The sequence below is a fragment of the Hydra vulgaris genome, chromosome 02 (genome assembly GCF_038396675.1).
Source record: "Hydra vulgaris chromosome 02, alternate assembly HydraT2T_AEP".
Lineage (NCBI taxonomy): Eukaryota > Metazoa > Cnidaria > Hydrozoa > Anthoathecata > Hydridae > Hydra > Hydra vulgaris.
Genome location: NC_088921.1, coordinates 72,038,933 through 72,059,495, shown reverse-complemented (window position 1 = coordinate 72,059,495; position 20,563 = coordinate 72,038,933). Strand labels below are relative to the sequence as shown.

Below are 20,563 nucleotides of genomic sequence, written 5' to 3'. Positions count from 1 at the left end.
GACATGATGAAGCAATGTTACAGAGCAAATCTAGAGCTTAATACTCACACCTCTGATCAAGAGGATATTACATTTGAACTTTGCGAAGAAGAAACACAACGGGCCGAAATTCAGATAGAAACTGAAGAGAAAGATGTGACAATTACTCAAATAAAACAAGGGAGTTCAGAACCTAAGTTTTATCGATTTAATTCAAAATTCGACTCCAACATGGAAAAAATAATACAAACTGGTGATTGGTTGACCTGTAGTGAAATAAACCATGCTCAACTTTTGCTTCACAAACAATTTCCTTATGCGGAAGGCTTGGAAGATACTGGATTAGGTCCTTTGTTAAAAATGTCAAAACTAAAGTCGACCAGGGTACAAATTATCTATAGCAACAACCATTGGATAACATTCTCGGCTGAAACATCCAGTAATATTAAAGTTTTTGATTCCTTATCATGTAATCTTCTACACCATACTGCAAATAAACAAATTTTTCATGTTGTGAACTGCAGTGAATCCATGCTACGTATTTTAGTACAGCCTACACAACAGCAAGAAAATGATTCAGATTGTGGTTTATTTGCGATAGCATATGCAACTGATATTCTTTTTGGAAAAAATCCAGTGGATTCAAATTATGACCTAAATAAAATGCGGGCACATCTAATTGATTGCTTTCGTCTAAATTTAATGAGTCAGTTTCCACAAGTTTCATTCAGTAAACGAACTAACCGAGGAAGACAAAAGATGATACTTCAAGACATTTTCTGTTCATGCAGGATGTGTTTCTTTGATTCTGACGTCGAGACAGACAAAGGCCTATTCATGGCACAATGCTCAAATTGTAATGAATGGTACCGTAAAAAATGCCAAAAGATACCAACAAATATATTCAAGAATAATAATTATGTCAATAGAAGTTGGAAGTGTTCTAGATGTCAATAAAAATAGAAAGCAATTTGTACTGTATTAGTCGTATGCTTGAATAAAACATTTCACGTTTGTATTTACACGATTTTGTGTCGGAATTAGGAAAAGCGTATATATATATATATATATATATATATATATATATATATATATATATATATATATATATATATATAATACGAATAGCGAAATAAAATGGTAACAGATATAAAATAAAATGCTAACAGAGTTAAAAAAAACGGATTAAAGTATAAACTAAGTATTTTACATTTTTAAATTCTCCCTAATTTCTGCAGAAATTTATTTTTTTGGATTTGTATGTTTGCCTAAAAAACTTTTTTTTAGGCAAACATGCACTTTATTTGTCATTTAAGAACACATTGTATGGTCGGTAGTCGAGTTAGTCGTTGTAAAAAAGTCGGGTTTAAGGACTAGTGTGTGCTAGGGCAATAGCCTTCTCCCCTTTGCACTATTTTTACAAAATAATCTACTCTGTTTTGACTATTATACTGAAATTAACTGTTATAACTGATGAATGAAATTGAATATTATAGGAATTATACGTATGTGCAATTGATTACCATAAAGTAGGGTTTTAGTTTATTTTTGCTAATATCTTTTTGGTTACGCCAAAAAAAACTTTTTAGTATAACATTGTTTTCTTAATATATATATATATATATTTTATATGTAACATTCCAAAATTTAAATTTTTTTTTTTAGCTTCAAAATGCTATCAATCTCACATCTTCGTTGGGGCTGACTTTGATATCCCATTAATTTTATAATTGCTTATTAACTAATTTAACCTTCCTTACAATTGTTATTGATAGTTTTTTGGAGTTTTGCTAAATTATAACACAATATACAAACATATTTATGACATTTCACTGGCAAAATTATCAATTTAGAAAATAAATTGGGTTATCAAAACAGAATGGACAAAAAAATAAAATATTTTTAATGTTAATGTATCAAGTTAAGGTAAACATAGCAATTTAATTTATCTAGAGCATCCTTATAGAACACAAATAATCATAATTAGCATTTATAAAATAATGCTAACACTAGTAGTAATGTCCTTTAGTTAAATATGTAGGTAAACACCTTCATTTAAAAATAAAAATCTTTGTTTTGTTGTTTTAGTCAAGTTAATCCAAACACATTTGCACGAGTTATAATCACTTCACAATCATTATAGTTTCTAAAATATACACAGAATATTATGTACCAGAAAAAAAAATCTTAACAGATGGTTATTTTACAATTATATTTTCAGGCCAATACTTGTGTAATTAACAAGCAAAATTATCAAAGTCAGCTCCATTATCAAAGTTACTGTAGGTACTTTAAAATTTTTTTGAATAGAAGAATTAAACCCTTTCGCGACGCAGGGGTGTTTTTTCTCACTCACACGCCAAGGCTAAGTAACAATAATAACGGTAATATTCTAAAATACTTTAAAAAAGCATGTACTCAATAGGAGCACATTTTGTTAAAGACACAAATACACAAAAGACTTTTTATCTAAGAAAGACTTTTTTTATTTATTTTTTATAACATCTTCGGTAATATTTTGTCGCTTAGATATTTTAACTAATTATTTAAAAAACTTTAATATTTCAACATATAAATATAAAAAATTTTATACTTGGGTTATTAACTATAAAACTAAAAAGTCTTTTTTTAAAAAAAAGTTTTTTTTATCTATTTCTATAATCGAAGATCTCAAAGGAGAATTGTTTCGCTAACAGTAAGTCATTAAGATTGAATATTGCTTTTATCTGACTTGCTCTTTTAACTTTTATCTCTCTTGCTTTTTAAAATGTAAAATAAAAATAATCGTTGCGAGTGGGATATGATCTAGACGCAACCTTGTTAGCGGTTGCCTGTTATTTTTTTAAGTTGTCTTTCTATTTTTATTGAAATTGATTTTTTTGATATGCCTGGTGAAAATTGTGCAATATTTGGTTGTTCAACTTCAAGAAGACACAAAGGTATCAGCATTTTCAAAGTTCCTACTCCAACTAATGATGCAAATAAGAAATGGAGTAATGAGCTTATTAACGTAATTACTAGAGACAGACTCATCGATGATTCTTTGAAAAAACGAATTGATTCCTTCAACCTTTATATTTGCGAGCTTCATTTTACTGAAGATCAAATTTGGGTTTACTCATCTCGAAAAATTTTAAAGGATGGAGCATTGCCAACTCTAAATCTCCCTAAGAAAAGTAATCAATCACATCGAAGTTCAATATCCATTACAAAACGTGAGGAGTTTTTAGTGACGCAAGAGTTAATTTCTCGTACTACAATGTCATGTTACAAATCTTTTGATGATTTTACAAAACGTATTTTAAAGCTCTCTCTTGATGATTGTTGGAAAATTTCTTTGGATGATAGATTTATAGTAATTACTTGTAATTCTCCAGAACATATTTTACCAAAGTATGAAATTTATGTCGACGAGTTGCTAGACTATTGTGTAAGAATTTTTGGTTGGATGTTACCAATAGATCATATTTTGTACCTTCAATATAAAGGATCTTTTTTAAATGTTTCTTTATCAAAATTTATAACTCACATTGAAACTCTTGTTCTTTGTCCTGGTGTTGAAGTAAAAAGTTTAGACTTAATCAACCAAAACTTTAAATTTGAAAAGCATGTTATAACTAAACAATTTAACTACTTGCTTTTTAAGCAACTTCCTCTTAAACCTAGATTAAATCAAGATGAGTTTTATCGTTCACTTAATTAAAATATTTTAATAAAATCGCAGAGTTGTTATTATTCATGCCATTCTTTGCAACTTAAAACTAATTTTGAAGTAAATAATAAAAACAAAACTTTAAACCAACCTGCAAAGCTGATGCTCCTCTTAAATTTACCTCCACCGAACGAATTAAATTAAGTTTGCAACAACATCGTTTAAAATGCAAACAGTTGGAAAATCATATTGAACATATGAAAACAGTTTTGAATATGGAAAGTGAAAAAGTTAATTTAGAACTTGATCAAGACCTTAAAACATTGTACTCTGGTTTTAATCAAAAAAATATTCCAGACTTCATGAAACTATTTTGGAATGAGCAGCAAAATTATATTAAAGCTTCTAGCCCCTAGTGTTAAATATCATCCAATGATAATAAAATTTTGTCTCAATTTAGCAGCTAAATCTTCGTCAGCATATTCTGATTTGCGTTTTGATAGTAAGACTGGTTCAGGATTTTTAGTTCTTCCAAGTTTACGCAACTTGAGAGACTACAAAAATTATATACATCCTTCAAGAGGTTTTAATCCTCAAGTCATTAATGATCTTGCAAATATAACTTCTAACTTCTCTAGTTCTGAACGATTTGTTACAATTCTGTTTGATGAAATGAAAGTTCAAGAAGATTTGGTTTGGGATAAATACTCTGGTAAGTTAATTGGATTTGTAGATTTAGGAGATATTCAAACTAACTATGCAACACTTAAAAATATGAGAGAGCCAGCCTCTTATGTTTTAGTTTTTCATGTTAAAAGTATAGTAAACCCACTTTCCTATAGTCTAACAACATTTTCCACAACTGGAGTAACATTGACACAACTTATGCCAATATTTTGGAAAGCAGTGCGTTATCTGGAGAGTATAAATTTGAAAGTCATAGCTGCAACTGCAGATGATGCATCTCCAAATAGGAAGTTTTTCAAAATGCATAAGAAATTAGATGGTGGCTCAGGGAAAAAAATTATATATCGCACTAAAAACTTATTTAGTAATGATAATAGATTCATCTTTTTCTTTGCAGATGTACCTCATCTAATCAAAACTTCTCGAAACTGTCTAAGTAATTCTGGTTCTGGATGTAAATCACGCTACATGTGGAATAGTGGATTTTTTCTTCTTTGGAATCATATTTCAACATTTTATAATTCTGATTTAGAAAGAGGTTTAAAACTTGTTCCTAAACTAACAAGCGATCATGTAAACTTAACACCATATTCTGTGATGAGTGTACGTCTTGCATCCCAAGTATTGAGCGAAACGGTAGGAAATGTTTTAAAGCAGTTTGGACCACCAGAAGCTGCTGGAACTGCAGAATTTTGTTTAATGATGGATTTGCTTTTTGATTGTTTGAATGTAAAGAACAGTGTTGAGCATATAACAAAAAGAAAGTCATTTTTAAAACCTTATGAATCAGTAGATGATTCAAGATTTGCTTGGTTAGATAACTTCCTCTTATACTTAAAATTGTGGAAAGAATCTATAGATCAACGAGAAGGAAGTTTTGATGAGAGCTCAAAATCAAAAATGTTTATTTCTTCTCAAACTTATGAAGGTTTGCAAATTACAGTGTATTCATTTAAAGAAGTTGTTAAATTTTTACTTGAAAATGGTGTTCGATTTGTATTTTCTGAAAGATTCTGCCAAGATGACCTTGAAAACTATTTTGGAAGACAACGTGCAATTGGTCGCAGAAAAGATAATCCATCTATCAAAGATTTTGGCTACAATGACAATACAATCAAGTCACAATTTTCAGTTCGTCCAATTACTAGTAACATTCAATCTTCTAACAATAATATCATGGATATTGAAAATAATCCTTTACCGAAAAGAAAACAAAATAGTTCAAAGTTAATTCAAATTACAAACCAACATTAAGTTCTGCTTTTTCACATTTATTAATTGAAAAAAAAAGGTTATTTTCATAACCACAAAGTTTTAAAAGCAATATTTGTCATTTATAATGGTAAGAGTATCTATAAATGAATTAGAATAAAGGCATTGTGTTTTTCTTCAAAAAAATATTTCTAAACAAAATACGATTGGCATATTTTATTAAAATAAATTCCATCAAGTTCAAGTAAGTTAACCTACTACTGATTTTGGACCCCCTCCTGAGCGTTATTTAAAAGGAAAATTATTTTTTTAAATATTTTAGGGGGCGCGGTTTGACTTGTAGGGAGCATGGGGGTCAGCTTGCCCCCCACGCCTTATACTAAATCCGCCACAGGTATAGTAAACATTTAAAATAAACAAGATCAATACTTATAATTTTAATTCACTTGGAATAACTTATGCTTGTTTTCTATTTGCTTGCATAATTATTTATAAGTAAATAAAGGGCGACTGTGACCGACGGTCGCAGGTGTGATCAAAGTTTGCTTTGAAAAAATATATGTTAAATGAAAGCGATGAAGTACTTCATCACTTGTGTGACTATGTAGTGATGAAATACTTTGTCACTACTGTCATAAGAATATCTTTAACGTAACTAAAATTAATTCATTTCAATAAAATTTTAATTTATTGGCTCAGCCAGTACCGTAGCAACGGAAAATTGCCCCATGTGAGTAACGTTATTGAGGTGCAAAAAGAAACAATTCTTTTCTATAAATAGCTCTTTTTAATTATTAAAAAAATATTTTTATTCTTCCTTATGAAAATCTTTTTAAAAAGATATTGCTACTAAATGTCACAAAATTATTAATAATTTTGATCTTAATAAGTTTTGGTTTAAAAATAATTGATTTTTTTCAATTATTTCTAAAATTTGTATAAAATTCTGGTTCTTTTGAGACCCAGGTTGATATACTTTTTGAGAAAAAGAAAACTTTTATTAGGGAACTAAGGTGTAATCAAGGTTAATGGGGTGTGTAACCTCTTTCACCGAAAACAATGACATTTTATATATATATATATATATATATATATATATATATATATATATATATATATATATATATATATATATATATATATATATATATATATATATACACTTACTCTTGCCAACTATAGTGAGCAAAACATGATAAAATATGTTACCTTTCTTTAAGTGTGTTTTTTTTAGAAAATTTTAGTTTATTTAGTAGTGTTTTTTTAGAAAAAGGAAAAATAATGAAAAAAAGCTGATCCCTGCCCTAACCCAAACCTTTCAATGTGTTAATATATATATATATATATATATATATATATATATATATATATATATATATATATATATATATATATATATATATATATATATATATATATATATATATACATATACATATATATATACATAAAAAAAGCTGAAAAAAAGCTGATCCCTGCCCTAACCCAAACCTTTCAATGTGTTAATATATATATATATATATATATATATATATATATATATATATATATATATATATATATATATATATATATATATATACATATACATATATATATACATATATATATATATATATATATATATATATATATATATATATATATATATATATATATATATATATATGTAAATTATGTTAGTGTATTTTATATATATATATATATATATATATATATATATAAATACTCAATTGATCATAACCCTGAATTTACTATGAGATTTACAACAAAAAGTTTATTGAAGTACTATCTTAATAAATTAAGTAAATATTAAGTAAAATTTTAAACAGAATCAAAGTTGTTTTATGCCATTAATGTTTTAAAAAGACATGTGGCTATGAAAATAGCCTTTTATGTTCAATATTTATGTCAATTTATGTCAATCCTATGTCAATTTCCTTCACTTGCTTTCTTTATTTCGCATCGCAATGAACGAGTTTTACAGGTTTTCTTTCTCATCTTATGTTTTTCAATAAATCTTTGGCATAAGAAAATGAATGAACTCTTACAAATAATGTAATTAAGTGGTCTAGCAAACTCTTACTAACTTCAGTTGATTCTGGATCATTGCAAACTTGTTTATAAAGGGATAAAACAATATAATTTGTTGACATGGACTCGATTAGAACTTCAGGATCTAGTTTTGAAAAAACTTTTGTTGTTTTTTTACGAAAAATATTCTCACATGTCAGAAAAAGATCTTGAATTTTATTGTTTACTTTCCACAAACCCCCTCTATCTCTAATATTTACAAGTGTCTGAGTATCATCTTCCATAACCCTACAGCGCAGTAAAATTGAAACTCACTGTTGGCTATACTTACATACATTTTTACTACTTTTAAATTTAGTATACACTCTCTGAAAAATATATCCAATAAGATATTGTAAACTCTTTCTCTCTATATCAGTTATTTCCTGAGTTGTATTTACAGATTCAATAGTATTTGGTTTTATATCAGAAAGATTATTTAATATAAGAGAAGACATTTCAGTGAGTAGTGTATTACTCAAAGCTAGATCGCTGAAGTGTGAAGGTAGTAGATTTTCGCTCAACAATCCATAATAATCTTGATAAAATAAATCACTATTGCCTTTAAATTGTTCTATTATTGGTTTTAACTTTTGCCAAAGATTTTCAGCATCATCTAATGAATAACTAAATTTCTCGCATGAGAACTGTTTTCTTATATCAAATGGCAGACACATCTCCATTTGCAATAAACTTGCACATTCTTCAACTATGCTTTTCAGCTTTAGTGGTGACAATGTACTAGAAGAGTTCTCCGTATTATACATTTTGGAAGAATCTATTTCAAAACTCTCTAAAATATGCTTCGATGCAATGTGTATCTTTAAACCTCTAATTGTCTTGTAAACTTTGGGACACTGAATGCATGCATGCTGTTCGACATTATCTCTATAAATATCAATATCAGAAACAATAGAATCTATATCTGTAATTAAGTTAATGTCATTGTTCAAAAATCCTCCTTCAACCACGTCAAACAAACATTCCAAATCACTATTTATCTCGAAATCGCAGTTAAAAAATGCCATTTTTTAAACTTGTGCAGGTTTGCCGGGTCGTGTTTCCAGACTATGTATTCTTATGACTATGATCATTCCTAACATGATAAACAATGTTTTCATTTACATGTTTTCATTTACTCCTCCGCCGCGTTTACTTACATGTCTTTGGAGAGAAATTAATTTAAAATGAGGAATATAAAAGTATGTGAAGAGGATAGAGCTCATGAATATTACTACTTTTCAAAGTATTGGTTGGCGAATTCACTCATAAAATTTACGAACCAAAACCAAAGCTGGAACTTTTTAAAGCAGAACAATTTTCCAAAACACTGGGACAACAAAGCGTCTCAGTACTACAAAACAACAATTGAAATATTAGGCAAAAACGGGTCCCTTTTTAACATCCCCCTAAAAACAACAAAAAATTTTTACTTAGAAGTGGCAAAAAGCAAAAAGACAGTCGTGCCAGCAGAAATTTTCTTGAACAGTTCAACAAAAACAACGATGCCGTGGACCCAAATTTGGAAAAAAAACTTCACCTCCCACACATGCGGAGCGACTCAAAATATCCTCTTTCGTTTTTTACACAACAGTTTACCTTCTGCGGCCTTGCTAGCTAAAAGCACAAGGCAACAGATCGTCAAAGTAACAAATGCAAAACTTGTGGTAAAATTGAGGACAACATGCATATCTTTGCCTACTGTCCTCCTTCTGTTGAAATTTGGGAGTATTTTAAACATGTATATAACTCCTTGACATCCCGAAACAACTTTTCTCCGATAAATTCGATTTTCTCAATTAAAACAGCGAATTTATCGGTGAAAAACCCCACTTCGCAGCTGCTGTTGACACTCACTTAAACCATCATGAGTGCAATATGGAACAGTAGATGCCACCACATGTTCAGCAACAAAAAAATTGACCCAATGGCAGTGATCAGGGTAATAATCAGGAACATCAGGAATATTATTACCTTAAAATATAATTATCATGTCCGTAGAAATACCACGGACATTTTCTGTGAGTATTTTTGTATTAAAAATGTTTTCTGTCAAGTAGAGAATGGAAGTCTGAAACTAAACATATGAGCTGAATTAAAACAACGGCTCGTTGTATGTTTAGTAAAGACTTCCTTCCCTTTTGCAATTTTTTTATGTTATACAACAAACTTTTTATTATATAAAATAGGCAAGTCACTGCCAGCCCTTATTTTATGAAATATTATTTTAACACATAAATTTTTTTATCTATAGTGTTTGTAACGTAATGTTTATGTAAAAGTCCTGTAATTCCTTTTTTAATTTTTTTGCATATAAATCATTCTTTTTACCTTATGAACCTTTCCTTAACCTATTTTAAAATTTCTTCTTTTTTTAACTTAATCTAAACTCTCGATTTCTTTCCGCACAACAGAAAATAAATAAAAAACAAAAAAATATAAAACCAAAAAACAAAAAAAAATATAAAATCAAAAAACACAAAAAAAAATTAAAAATACAAAAATTATGTAATAAAATTTACAAAACAGAAAATGTATATATTTACGAAAGATTGTAAAACCATATATTGTAAAAACATAAAACCTTAGTTAATGTTATTAAAATATTGTAAATATTTATTATTTTGTAATAAAAGAAAAAAAATATATATATATAAAAGTTTAAAGTAAAAAATATTTTAATTTAAATTATTCGAAATCCACGTTTCAGTCAAACAAATTATATTAAAACAATTTTTTGTTTCCTCTAGCAAATTGAGAAGTTTTTCAAAATTTTTATTAAGGCTTCGAATGTTTAAGTGGAGAATTCTAATTTTATTAAAATTTTTGTCGTAAACTTTTTTAAAAAGAAACCCTTCTAATTCGCTTGGATATGGGCAATCCATAAGCGTGTCGTGGAAAAAATTTATATCGGGTTTTAAATTTTCATTATTATTTATTTCAAAAAAGTTGAAACTTATGGATTCAAAATCACTTGTCCCAGTCATGCTCTCAACAGTTTCCTTTGCAAAATTTTCATTAATAAATATACCAGTTCCACGCAAGTTTTTCACGGCGTTTAGAATTTTGTGCGCTCTTTCCACAACCATTTCGCTGTCAATTTTAAGTTGTCTTTTGAAAATATTTTTAACTGTATTTTTACAGTCACTCCATGTTTCGTTAGGTTTTTCTTCAACTCCATCTATTCGTAGATTATTTCGACGAGATCTGTTTTCTAAATCGATTGTTTTTTTTTGTGTAAACTATTTTAATCCTTATCATAACACCTTTTAATTTGTACAATCTTTTCCATTAGGTTTGTTTCTGGGAAGTTTTGTACAATCTTTTCCATTAGGTTTGTTTCTTAGAAGTTTAGAACAATCTTTTCTATTAGGTTTTTTTCTTGGAAGTTTAGAGTTGTTTTAAGGTCACTTATATCTTTTTTGAATATTCATCACATTCGATTTGTTGTTGTTTACATAAACTTCTAGCTTTTCAATTCTGTCCGTTAATATTTTTAAGTTTGCACTCGTAATCGATGCAAAACTTTTTTCTTGATCTTTTAACGACTTCTCTGTTTTTCAGAATAGATTTTTTTTGTTCTTCTAATTTGTTGGTAAATATTTTTTCTATGCTTTTAATTGAAATTTCCATATTTGTATTATAACAGCGCATACATACAATATACAAAATGCATACCTGAAATGCGTAGTTATAAAACCGAAAATACGGTAGGTTGAATATTCAGTTGGTTGAAAGTTCAGTTGGTTGAAAGTTCAGTAGGTCAAAAGTACAGTTGGTCAGCAATTTAGTAGGTTGAAAAATTAGTAGTATGTAAGGTGTAAATATAAAAATAAAAATTGTCGATTGAAAATCAAAATCGTCATAATCTACGATTTACGAAATTTCATAATTAAGTTGAGTTATATGCCACCAACAATCGGTGTTATTGTATCGCAACAGGTTACCAAAAACAGGTATATCAATATCTAGGTTTTGTACTATTATTTTTATATTTCATAATTTCTTTACTTTTTTACTTTTAGATTTACGACATATTTGGGCGTTTTAAAGAACTAAATTGTCGTTCGTTAAGTTGTGTAAATTTTGGTTGTATATAGGGTAAAGTAGGTTAATTTCGGCGTATTAAGCCATTTTGTTGTTTATAGACAACGGTTGCTTTAATAACGTTAAAAAATCATGCATATCGATGCCCTGCAGATATATCTATTAAATAATAATTAAAAAATTGTTTTAAACTTACAAAGTTTCATGTAAAATTTGTTTTACAAAACACTCAAAAATGACGAAATTAGCGACCTAGTATGGTATTTTCGGCACTATGATACGGTAAATTCGGCATACTTGAGAAAATTATGACGTTTGTTGAAAGCACATTAATATAATTAAAATATTATAAACAGCTATAAATCTCCATTGTATAAAGTAATTGCCTCTTAAATGGAATCTGTTACACCTAATTCGCATTTAATTAAGGGCGTTGCAACTGCAAAGATTAATAATTTTTGAACCACCTATTTTAGTAAAGTATGAATATATCACCCAAAACAGAAACCTTATTAGAAAAATTTGCTTCCAAAGTAAAATTGTAAATGAAATGATTACTAATTTCTATGATTTCGATGATTATTTCTAAATTCTATTTAAATAAGAATTCTTGTTTATAAGCTCATATGAAGTTACTAAAATAATATTTTACATAATTTCTATAGTTAAACATAAAAAAATAAAATACAAAATTTAAAGAAAACTTTATAAAAAGAGATTTATTTAAGAAAGTTAAAAAACAGTTTACCAATATATGACATATAACTTTTTTTTAAAGAATCAGTGTTTCATACAATCATCACAAGTAAATACTTTTTTAGCATAAACACCACATATAGCAGCACATGTTTCATGCCACCATCTAGAGCATTTATGGCATTTATCCCAATTATCCTTTAAATACGGATCGACAGGATCACCATAACTGTATTGACATTTTGCACAAAGTTGTTTATTAATCACACCTTTTGCATCAAGGTTATTCAAACGTGCCTTTTGATGTGTAGATATATCTTTTTTAATGCACTTTTTACGTGGCTGCCTGTTCTTGTATTTCAAAGTTAAAGATTCCTCTAGCTGAGATTTATATGGTGATCCAGTAATTTTTTCAGCATGATTTACCCTCCTTTTTATACCTGTTCGTTTTGTATTTTTAATTTCAAGTCAAGCTAGTGATCCAAATGTAACACCATGAGGTTGTGAGGTTTCATTAGAGGTGGCTAATTCTAATGACTTATGAAGTGTAAATGATAAGTTTGGTGAAACAGATTCTAAATAAAAATATTTAATTAAAGAAGATGAATAAAATTCAACATGTAAATTATAAAAAAATAGTTAAAATGTTTTAAAGAAAATTGAACAAATTTTTTAAGAAATTTTTTTTTAGGTTAATAAAACAACAGAAAAATTATTATTTTGCTTGATATAAAACAAATTAAATCTGTGTTTAAAATAAATGGTGGAAGATGGTAAAAATAATACACCTTTTAAAATGATTTACCTTTTTGAGAAGCAATAGTACATTCTGTGACAAAATCAACATGATCTAAATCTTTAGCAGAGTCTAACCCATTGTCGAGAGTAGGATGCATTTCAGAGGTAATTTTTGGTTTTGAAATTTTTGATACAATATATGAGTGATCAGTAGCCTTAGCTGCAGCAAAGTCTTCTTCAGTAAACACATTTCTATCAAATGGATATATTCCACATTTTTTAAACCCTGACTGACAATTTTGAACAGTTGCAGCTTTCCCATAAGCTATTCCAAATAATTCACTAACCTCTAATTCAGTTACAGGACGACCTGGATGATGACGAAGCCAAGTACCAACTTCTTGATCATAGAATATTTTGAGGCTTTTAAAAAATGAAACATCAAGTGGTTGCAGTTTGTGTGTGCAGTGGGATGGAAGTGATAATATAATAACATTTGTCTCGCGAGCTTTTATAATAACACTAAGATTTTTTTTATGACTTGAATGTCCATCTAAAATTAGAAGAACTGGTTGGTTTCTTGACTGTGGCTGGACTGCTAGTAAAAAATGATCAAACCATTTTTCAAACAAACCAGTTGTTATCCACCCATTTTTGCTGCCACCAGAAATAGAACCAACTGGGGTTTTATCTAAAAATTCAGGTCTCACTCGAATACGTGGATAAATCAGCATTGGAGGGACAAAAAATCCGCTTGCTGATTGGCAACAAACTATTGTGATTGTTTTTCCTCTTTCCGAGCTTGTTAAGCCGCCAACACTATGTTTTCCCTTCAGGGCAACAACTTTTCCTGGTTTATGGCATATAGACAATCTGGATTCGTCTACGTTGAATAAGTTTGATGGTGGAATAATCTGCATTCCATTGGCATTAAACATTATTTTTTCTAGTTCATCATAAAAGCGATTAAACTTTATTCTATTAAATCCAATGGCTCGATGCAATGACGTTGATTCAGCAAGTCTTACAGAGAGTTTATTATGACGTTTCAAAAAACACCTAAACCATTCTTTTCCTGCTGACTTAGTTCCACAACTAAACTTGTGAATAATACCATTTTCTTCACAAAACTGGAGTACCATTTGCTTCACATCTTTTGGAGACAGGCCAAATAATCTCTGTGACATGGTCAGAAGAACTTCTACAAGCTCTTTTTCTTGAAAAGCTGAGAGTGTTGTTGGGTGTCCTGCACTTAACTTTTTAACACAATTATCAACAGACGCTCGTTTTATATAGTCATGTAGTGTTTGCCTTGGTATTTTATATTGTTTAGCAGCAGAATATTTCGAGCAACCATCAACTAAAACTGCATTTACTGCTAGTTTTAACGATTCATTTGACCAATTACCATATTTTACACGTTTTGAACCCATTATATGATGCTGTCAAATAATGTTTATATATCTATATATATATATATATCTATATCTATATATATACATATATATATATATATATATATATATATATATATATATATATATATATATATATATATATATATATTATATATATATATACATATATATTATATACATTTATTACAAATATATTATTAATATCTTAATAATAATATACACAATATAAATTAATTTTATGACATATAATATATATAATTAATATAATATAATATATATAAATAATTTTATGACATATAATATATATAATAATGTATATATATAACAATATATATATATATATATATATATATATATATATATATATATATATATATATATATATATATATATATATATATATATATATATATATATATATATATATATATATATATATATATATATATATATATATATATATATATATATATATATATATATATATATATATATATATATATATATATATATATATATATATATATATATATATATATATATATATATATATATATATATATATATATTGTTGTATATAATACATTATTAACTTATTATATACATGTTATTAAATATGACATAAATTTAATTTATATTGTGGGGAACTAATATTTCATCAAGTTTCACACAGACACTAAAGAATTCACTTTTTTACTAACTCGTTATTATTTTATTACTATCTAAATTACTAAAACCAACTTCTTTACATAATAGTTAAAACGCTTATTTCCATTTTGGTTTCAAAGAAACAACAGGTCGGCAAATTCGGCGACTGCCGAAATTAACAACTATTCATAAGCCGAAATAATCTCCTTAGAGCAGTCCTTGGGGAAACTTTTATATCTTGTAACATTCTCTGAGTTTCATCTTATTGTAGCTCAAATTTTATTCAGTTTATATTTTTGAATAAAATAAATAACAACTTTTGGTAAAAATTTCAGAGAAAAGATCATTTATCCTGCATTTTCAAAAAAGTAAAAATGTTAAGAAAAAGCTAATAATCATAAATTAACGTACCTGTAATGTAAAAATCAAAGTTTAAACTAATATTTAAAAAAAAATTGTTTATCTTACTACAATACCCAACTATAATTTTAATATTCCAATAAATAAATATTTTTAGGTGTCTTTTGAAGGGGTGCCGAAATTATCTCCCTGCCGAAATTACCCTACTTTACCCTATAAACACTTTAACTTGCGGTTAAATGCGAACATTTTTTTCTTCTCCTTTTTAAATATAATTCAATAGAGTTTATTATGCTCACATAAGTTTTAAATTATGGTGAGGAATAAACGTTTATTTAATTTTTACAAGTCGAAATTTTTTAAAAGAATTTTTCGACGATTTTTAAAGCCTTATTAAGACGTCGTGTGTTTACTGGGTTATAACTAATATATTTTTTCGAATTAATTTTTTTTATGTTTTTGTGATATTGTTTTTTGTTTTTTTTATAACAAGTAAAAAATTATAAACATCCTCCAATACCCCTCCCCTCACCATCAATTGAGCACCTGAGAATTTTACATTAAAAGTCGTAAGCAATAAGAGGGGAATGGGAAAGGGAGTCGGAAAAAGATAATAATTTTAGGCGTCCGACCTCGGTGTTTAATTAAAGATATAAAGTCAATTTAAATTTATAAAGTGTTAATTGTTAAGTCAAAGCCAAGATGAATTATAGTAATTGAAATAAATAGAATGAAAGTGGTAGGTGTGAAACAGACATAACGTGACCCGTTTAACGGGTCCAGACAGTAAGTATCATATGATAATTAGTTAGAGAATTTTAAATGGAGATTCATAGTCTCTGTAGATAATTTTCAAAGCCCTCTCATGGATTCGATTTATGAACATATTTTAGTATCTTACTGTGAAACATCTATATCAGTTGACAGTATGAGAAGTTTGAAGTTATAAATGTAGAAAGCATCAGTTTGCGTCAATTCAAAAGCATATACGATACTATTCTTGAAAGTGTATTTACTTTTCTGCTAGCATATTTGCATAAAGAGTTTACATGCTTTTCGAAGGAAAGTTTGTTGTTGAGTGTTATTCAGAGGAATTTAGGATTTTCGGAATTTTTAATTGTTAAGTTAGAAATAGTAACTTCTAGGTTACTACGTTTGCGATATGGTGATATTTTTTAGAGTTTGCTTTTTTGTTTTCAAACCATATCACAGTGGGACAGAGTGTGCCAAAATACCAAAAAATCAATGTCGGCATTGCACGGTGAAAATTTGACATAATGGTGAAGGCATGTTTATTACAGGAAATATCTAGTTAAAAAAACATGAATATTAATTTTTGCGTTCATTTATGCGGTTATTTACACGTTAATTTAACACGTATTTCAAAACGCTATTTTGCATTTTTTGTTTATCAACTTTCTTACTTAACTATATTGACTTTCATTTTAAAATATATTGTTATAATGTTTTTTTCGCTCAGACTTTTAAAAACAATTTAACGTAAGTGCGTTTGTGCGGCCGTGGCGCAGTGGTTAGAGCACTTGCCATATAAGCAAGAGATCCAGGTTCAAAACGAGCTTAGGAAATATTTTCGCGTCACGGTAAGGAAGGAGCCGTGAACTTCTTGGTTAAATGCACTTCCGCGGTGCTCTGTGACAAGACCGTTAGGTCTTCTTGGGGCACTTAAATAACAAAATATATTTAAGTGTAATCATTAGTTTATATGCGTTGAATGCTATTAGATATCAGATAAACCATCCTCCAATATCCTCCAAACATTTGATTATGTAAATCTCATGCTAAATGTTTGTAAATAGCAATGCATCATAAATATTTTACTGCGTTTTGCAATAAAAAAGTAATAACAAAACATTGGTCTTCGGTTAATGGTCAGTTGATGAGAAATACTGAACATGTAAAAAAGATGTTTTGTACGCAAAATATACTTACAAAATCTTTTATTACTGTTATAATATATAAGTTCTGAAAATATAAATCTAAAAAAGGTATCTGAAAAAGTAAATTTTTTGATGTTTACACTGATAAAAGTTGTCCATTAAAAATATTTCGTACTTTTCACCAAAATTTAATTTAAAAATTTTTTTTTTTTATATTATATAATTACGCGTTTATTACTTTATTTATGCATTTTATGTATAAATATAGCTATTCTAATAAAAAAAAACTCCGAAAATAATTTTGGCACCAAAAACTTGATTTTGTTCCACTGTGCATATTAAAAATTGATTTGCGGCTTTTTGGAGATTGTTTGTTAACTCTCAAAAAAACAAAAACAAAAAAATATGAAATATTTTAACCTTCAACAGTTATTTTAACCTTCAACAGTTATTTTAACCTTCAATAGTTTGACCACTAATTTTACTTTGCTGGCTTTCTTATATACAAAACTAGAGATGACATTTTCGTTCGATAAAGTCGTGGCAAGGTTGTTTTCAACTGAAATTACCATAAGGTTAGTGAGGCGTTTTATAGTTATTGTTGATCGCAATTTGGATTTGATGAGAACAAGCTTACTAAAAGAGCGTTCTCCTTCAGCCACTGAAACCGGTATTGTATTAAAATGCGAAGCAAAATGCAGATCGAAAAAAATATTGATTGAAGACCTTTCTGGTAGATTCTGTTGAGCAACTTGATAGAAGAAAGAGATTCAATTTTTCCAAAAGAATTTGATCGCTTCAGAACATCTAGATGACGGATTTCGTCAACCAACCCCTCTTCTTTTACATCATTTACGTAGAGATTTGCCAGGACTTTGCATTTTTCTTTCAGGATAAGTTTTTCTTCATCACTAGAAGGAGATAGAGAACACCATATGAACGAAACGTATCCGTTTTTTTAGCTGTATCCATTCTGTATCTTATAGTAAAATAAAGATTACATCTATGTAAGGTCAGGTGCAGTAGTTAGAGCACTTGCTTTATAAGCAGAAGATCGAGGTTCAAAACGAGCGTTGGACATATTTTCGCGTTTTACGGTATGGAAGGAGGAGTGAACTTCCTTGTTAAATGCACTTCCGCGGTGCTCTGTGACAAGACCGTTAGGACTTCTTGGGGCACCTAAAAAAAAAAAATCTAGATTTATATTCCAAGCAACATTAAAATTGTGAACATAAACTGCTAACACACCTCAAAAACTTGGGTTTCTTGAAGTTAAATAGATAGTGATATCCAGGACGCTGCGTAAAATATTATACTACTTAGATACCTCGTTTCTTATTGACTTTTCAAGTTCTGAATCAATTCAAAGAATGATTTCCAGACTATGTAGTGATTTCTGTGTTGAACAGTGTACTAAAATAAAATGTAGTGATTTCTGTGTTGAACAGTGCACTGGTGGCTTTTAATCTTTTCTCATAGCTTTTGCCAATTATCTTTTATTCCGCCATTCCACATCAAGAGGAAAGACTGAAATCCAGGGCCAAAATTATGCTTTTGTCTAAAAATAGAGCAAAAAAAAAGCTTTTGCAGTTCCACTCCAGATAAGCCAGTCTCTGTTAATCTTCTATCCGTTGAGAGAAGTTTTGTGAATAACGGAGGTATAAACTTTTATTGTTTGTTGAATCTTTCGGAAAAAGGGCTGGATTTTGAGTTAATCCATTTATTATGACTAGATGGCGTTCGACTTTAAATAAAACCTATTCCACAAAGCGGGGTTGTTTCTAACTGCTAGATCGCACAGTTGAATCGCCTCTTGATCCTAAATTTAAAAAAACATTTAGAATTATGGTATCTTTTTATTATTTGCAGATACTAAATGATATGTATTTAGAATCTGCAGATATTAAAGAATATGTTTTTAATATCTGAAGGTTTTTCATAAAATAATAATGCTTCCCAAACTCACCCCATTAACGTCTTCTTCTTCTAAGACCGTTAAAAAATTTGAAAGGGAAGATGGCTTTCTTGAACTCAAGAGTTTATCAATGCTGCTGGTAGCATGGTCAGTCTAAAAAAGAATTATTTTTACAGTTTTGGAATGAAATTATGAATATAGCATAGGGAATAAAAAAATAAAGCTGTTAACCTAGTTGCTTATTCACAATTTTTGGGTAGCTCTTGCGTATCTGAGTAAAGGTTACGAAAAACTTACGCAGATTATATTTTGCCTAACTATTTGATATTCACAACTTTTTCGCAGCATTTGCTTAAAGTTAAGGCTGCGCATGAGTTACGCAAAACTAACGCAAAAACTTACGCAAAATTTAAGGCAAATATTTTATAACGAGGGCCGAGCATGCATCTTTTTTTAAAGGCATGGCTTACCTTTACTTAGACTTAAATTTTTTTGTTGTTGTTGCTATATTTAAAAGTATAGCAAGAGCATATAGGGCCTATTCAAATTACACATGAAATTCTTAGATAGAAGGGGGAAGAGGGGAGGTTGTGTGAAAGTGTCACCAAATATCACATGGGAAAAGGGGTGGTTAGCTAGACTGAGACATGACAAAATTTAAAATTAGAATTTAAAACTTAAATTCTAATCACAACGAAATAGTAAACTTTCTGCAAAAAATTACAAACTCAAAAATATATTTATTTTAAAATAATGTCACGTCACAAAGAAAGCGGGGAGGGATTGTTTAAAATGTTAATTACACATAGGGGGGGAAGGGGGAGTCAAAAAACAGCAAAAAAAGTCTCTTGTATTATTTGAACAGCCCCATATAGCATATACGTGCAGTTACTTTTAAAAGTAATAGCATATATAGCATGAATATTTTTTCAATCTATTTTGAGTGTGTATTAGCAAAATATTTAAAATAATTAATAATTAAAAATTGGAATAAAAATTGATCAAATAAGAGTCGGTTGGTTTTTAAATGAAATATTAATTATTAACAAAATGCTTAATATCTTTTATTCTAAGCATAAACATTACAAGCACTCAATAAGAACTAATCGGGCCATATTTACCCAAATTCAAATTGTTAATATAAGTTGTATTATCCTGGCCTTATATAAGATAATTATTCGACTTCCTGTATGATGCCATCAGTGAATGCCCATTGGTTTTATTTAATCATTCAAATTTT

The 20,563-nt window shown here is 28.5% G+C and overlaps 1 protein-coding gene across 1 annotated transcript; it reads right to left on the bottom strand.

Annotated features, from left to right (window-relative positions):
- Nucleotides 1-12,711: 12,711 nt before the first annotated feature.
- LOC136077157 (uncharacterized) lies at nt 12,712-14,574 on the bottom strand. The gene is made up of 2 exons (XM_065791867.1): nt 13,152-14,574; nt 12,712-12,921 (listed from the first exon to the last, which is right to left on the bottom strand). The coding sequence occupies exons 1-2, from the start codon at nt 14,515-14,517 to the stop codon at nt 12,815-12,817; spliced, it is 1,473 nt and encodes a 490-aa protein (XP_065647939.1). The 5' UTR covers nt 14,518-14,574; the 3' UTR covers nt 12,712-12,814.
- Nucleotides 14,575-20,563: the final 5,989 nt, after the last annotated feature.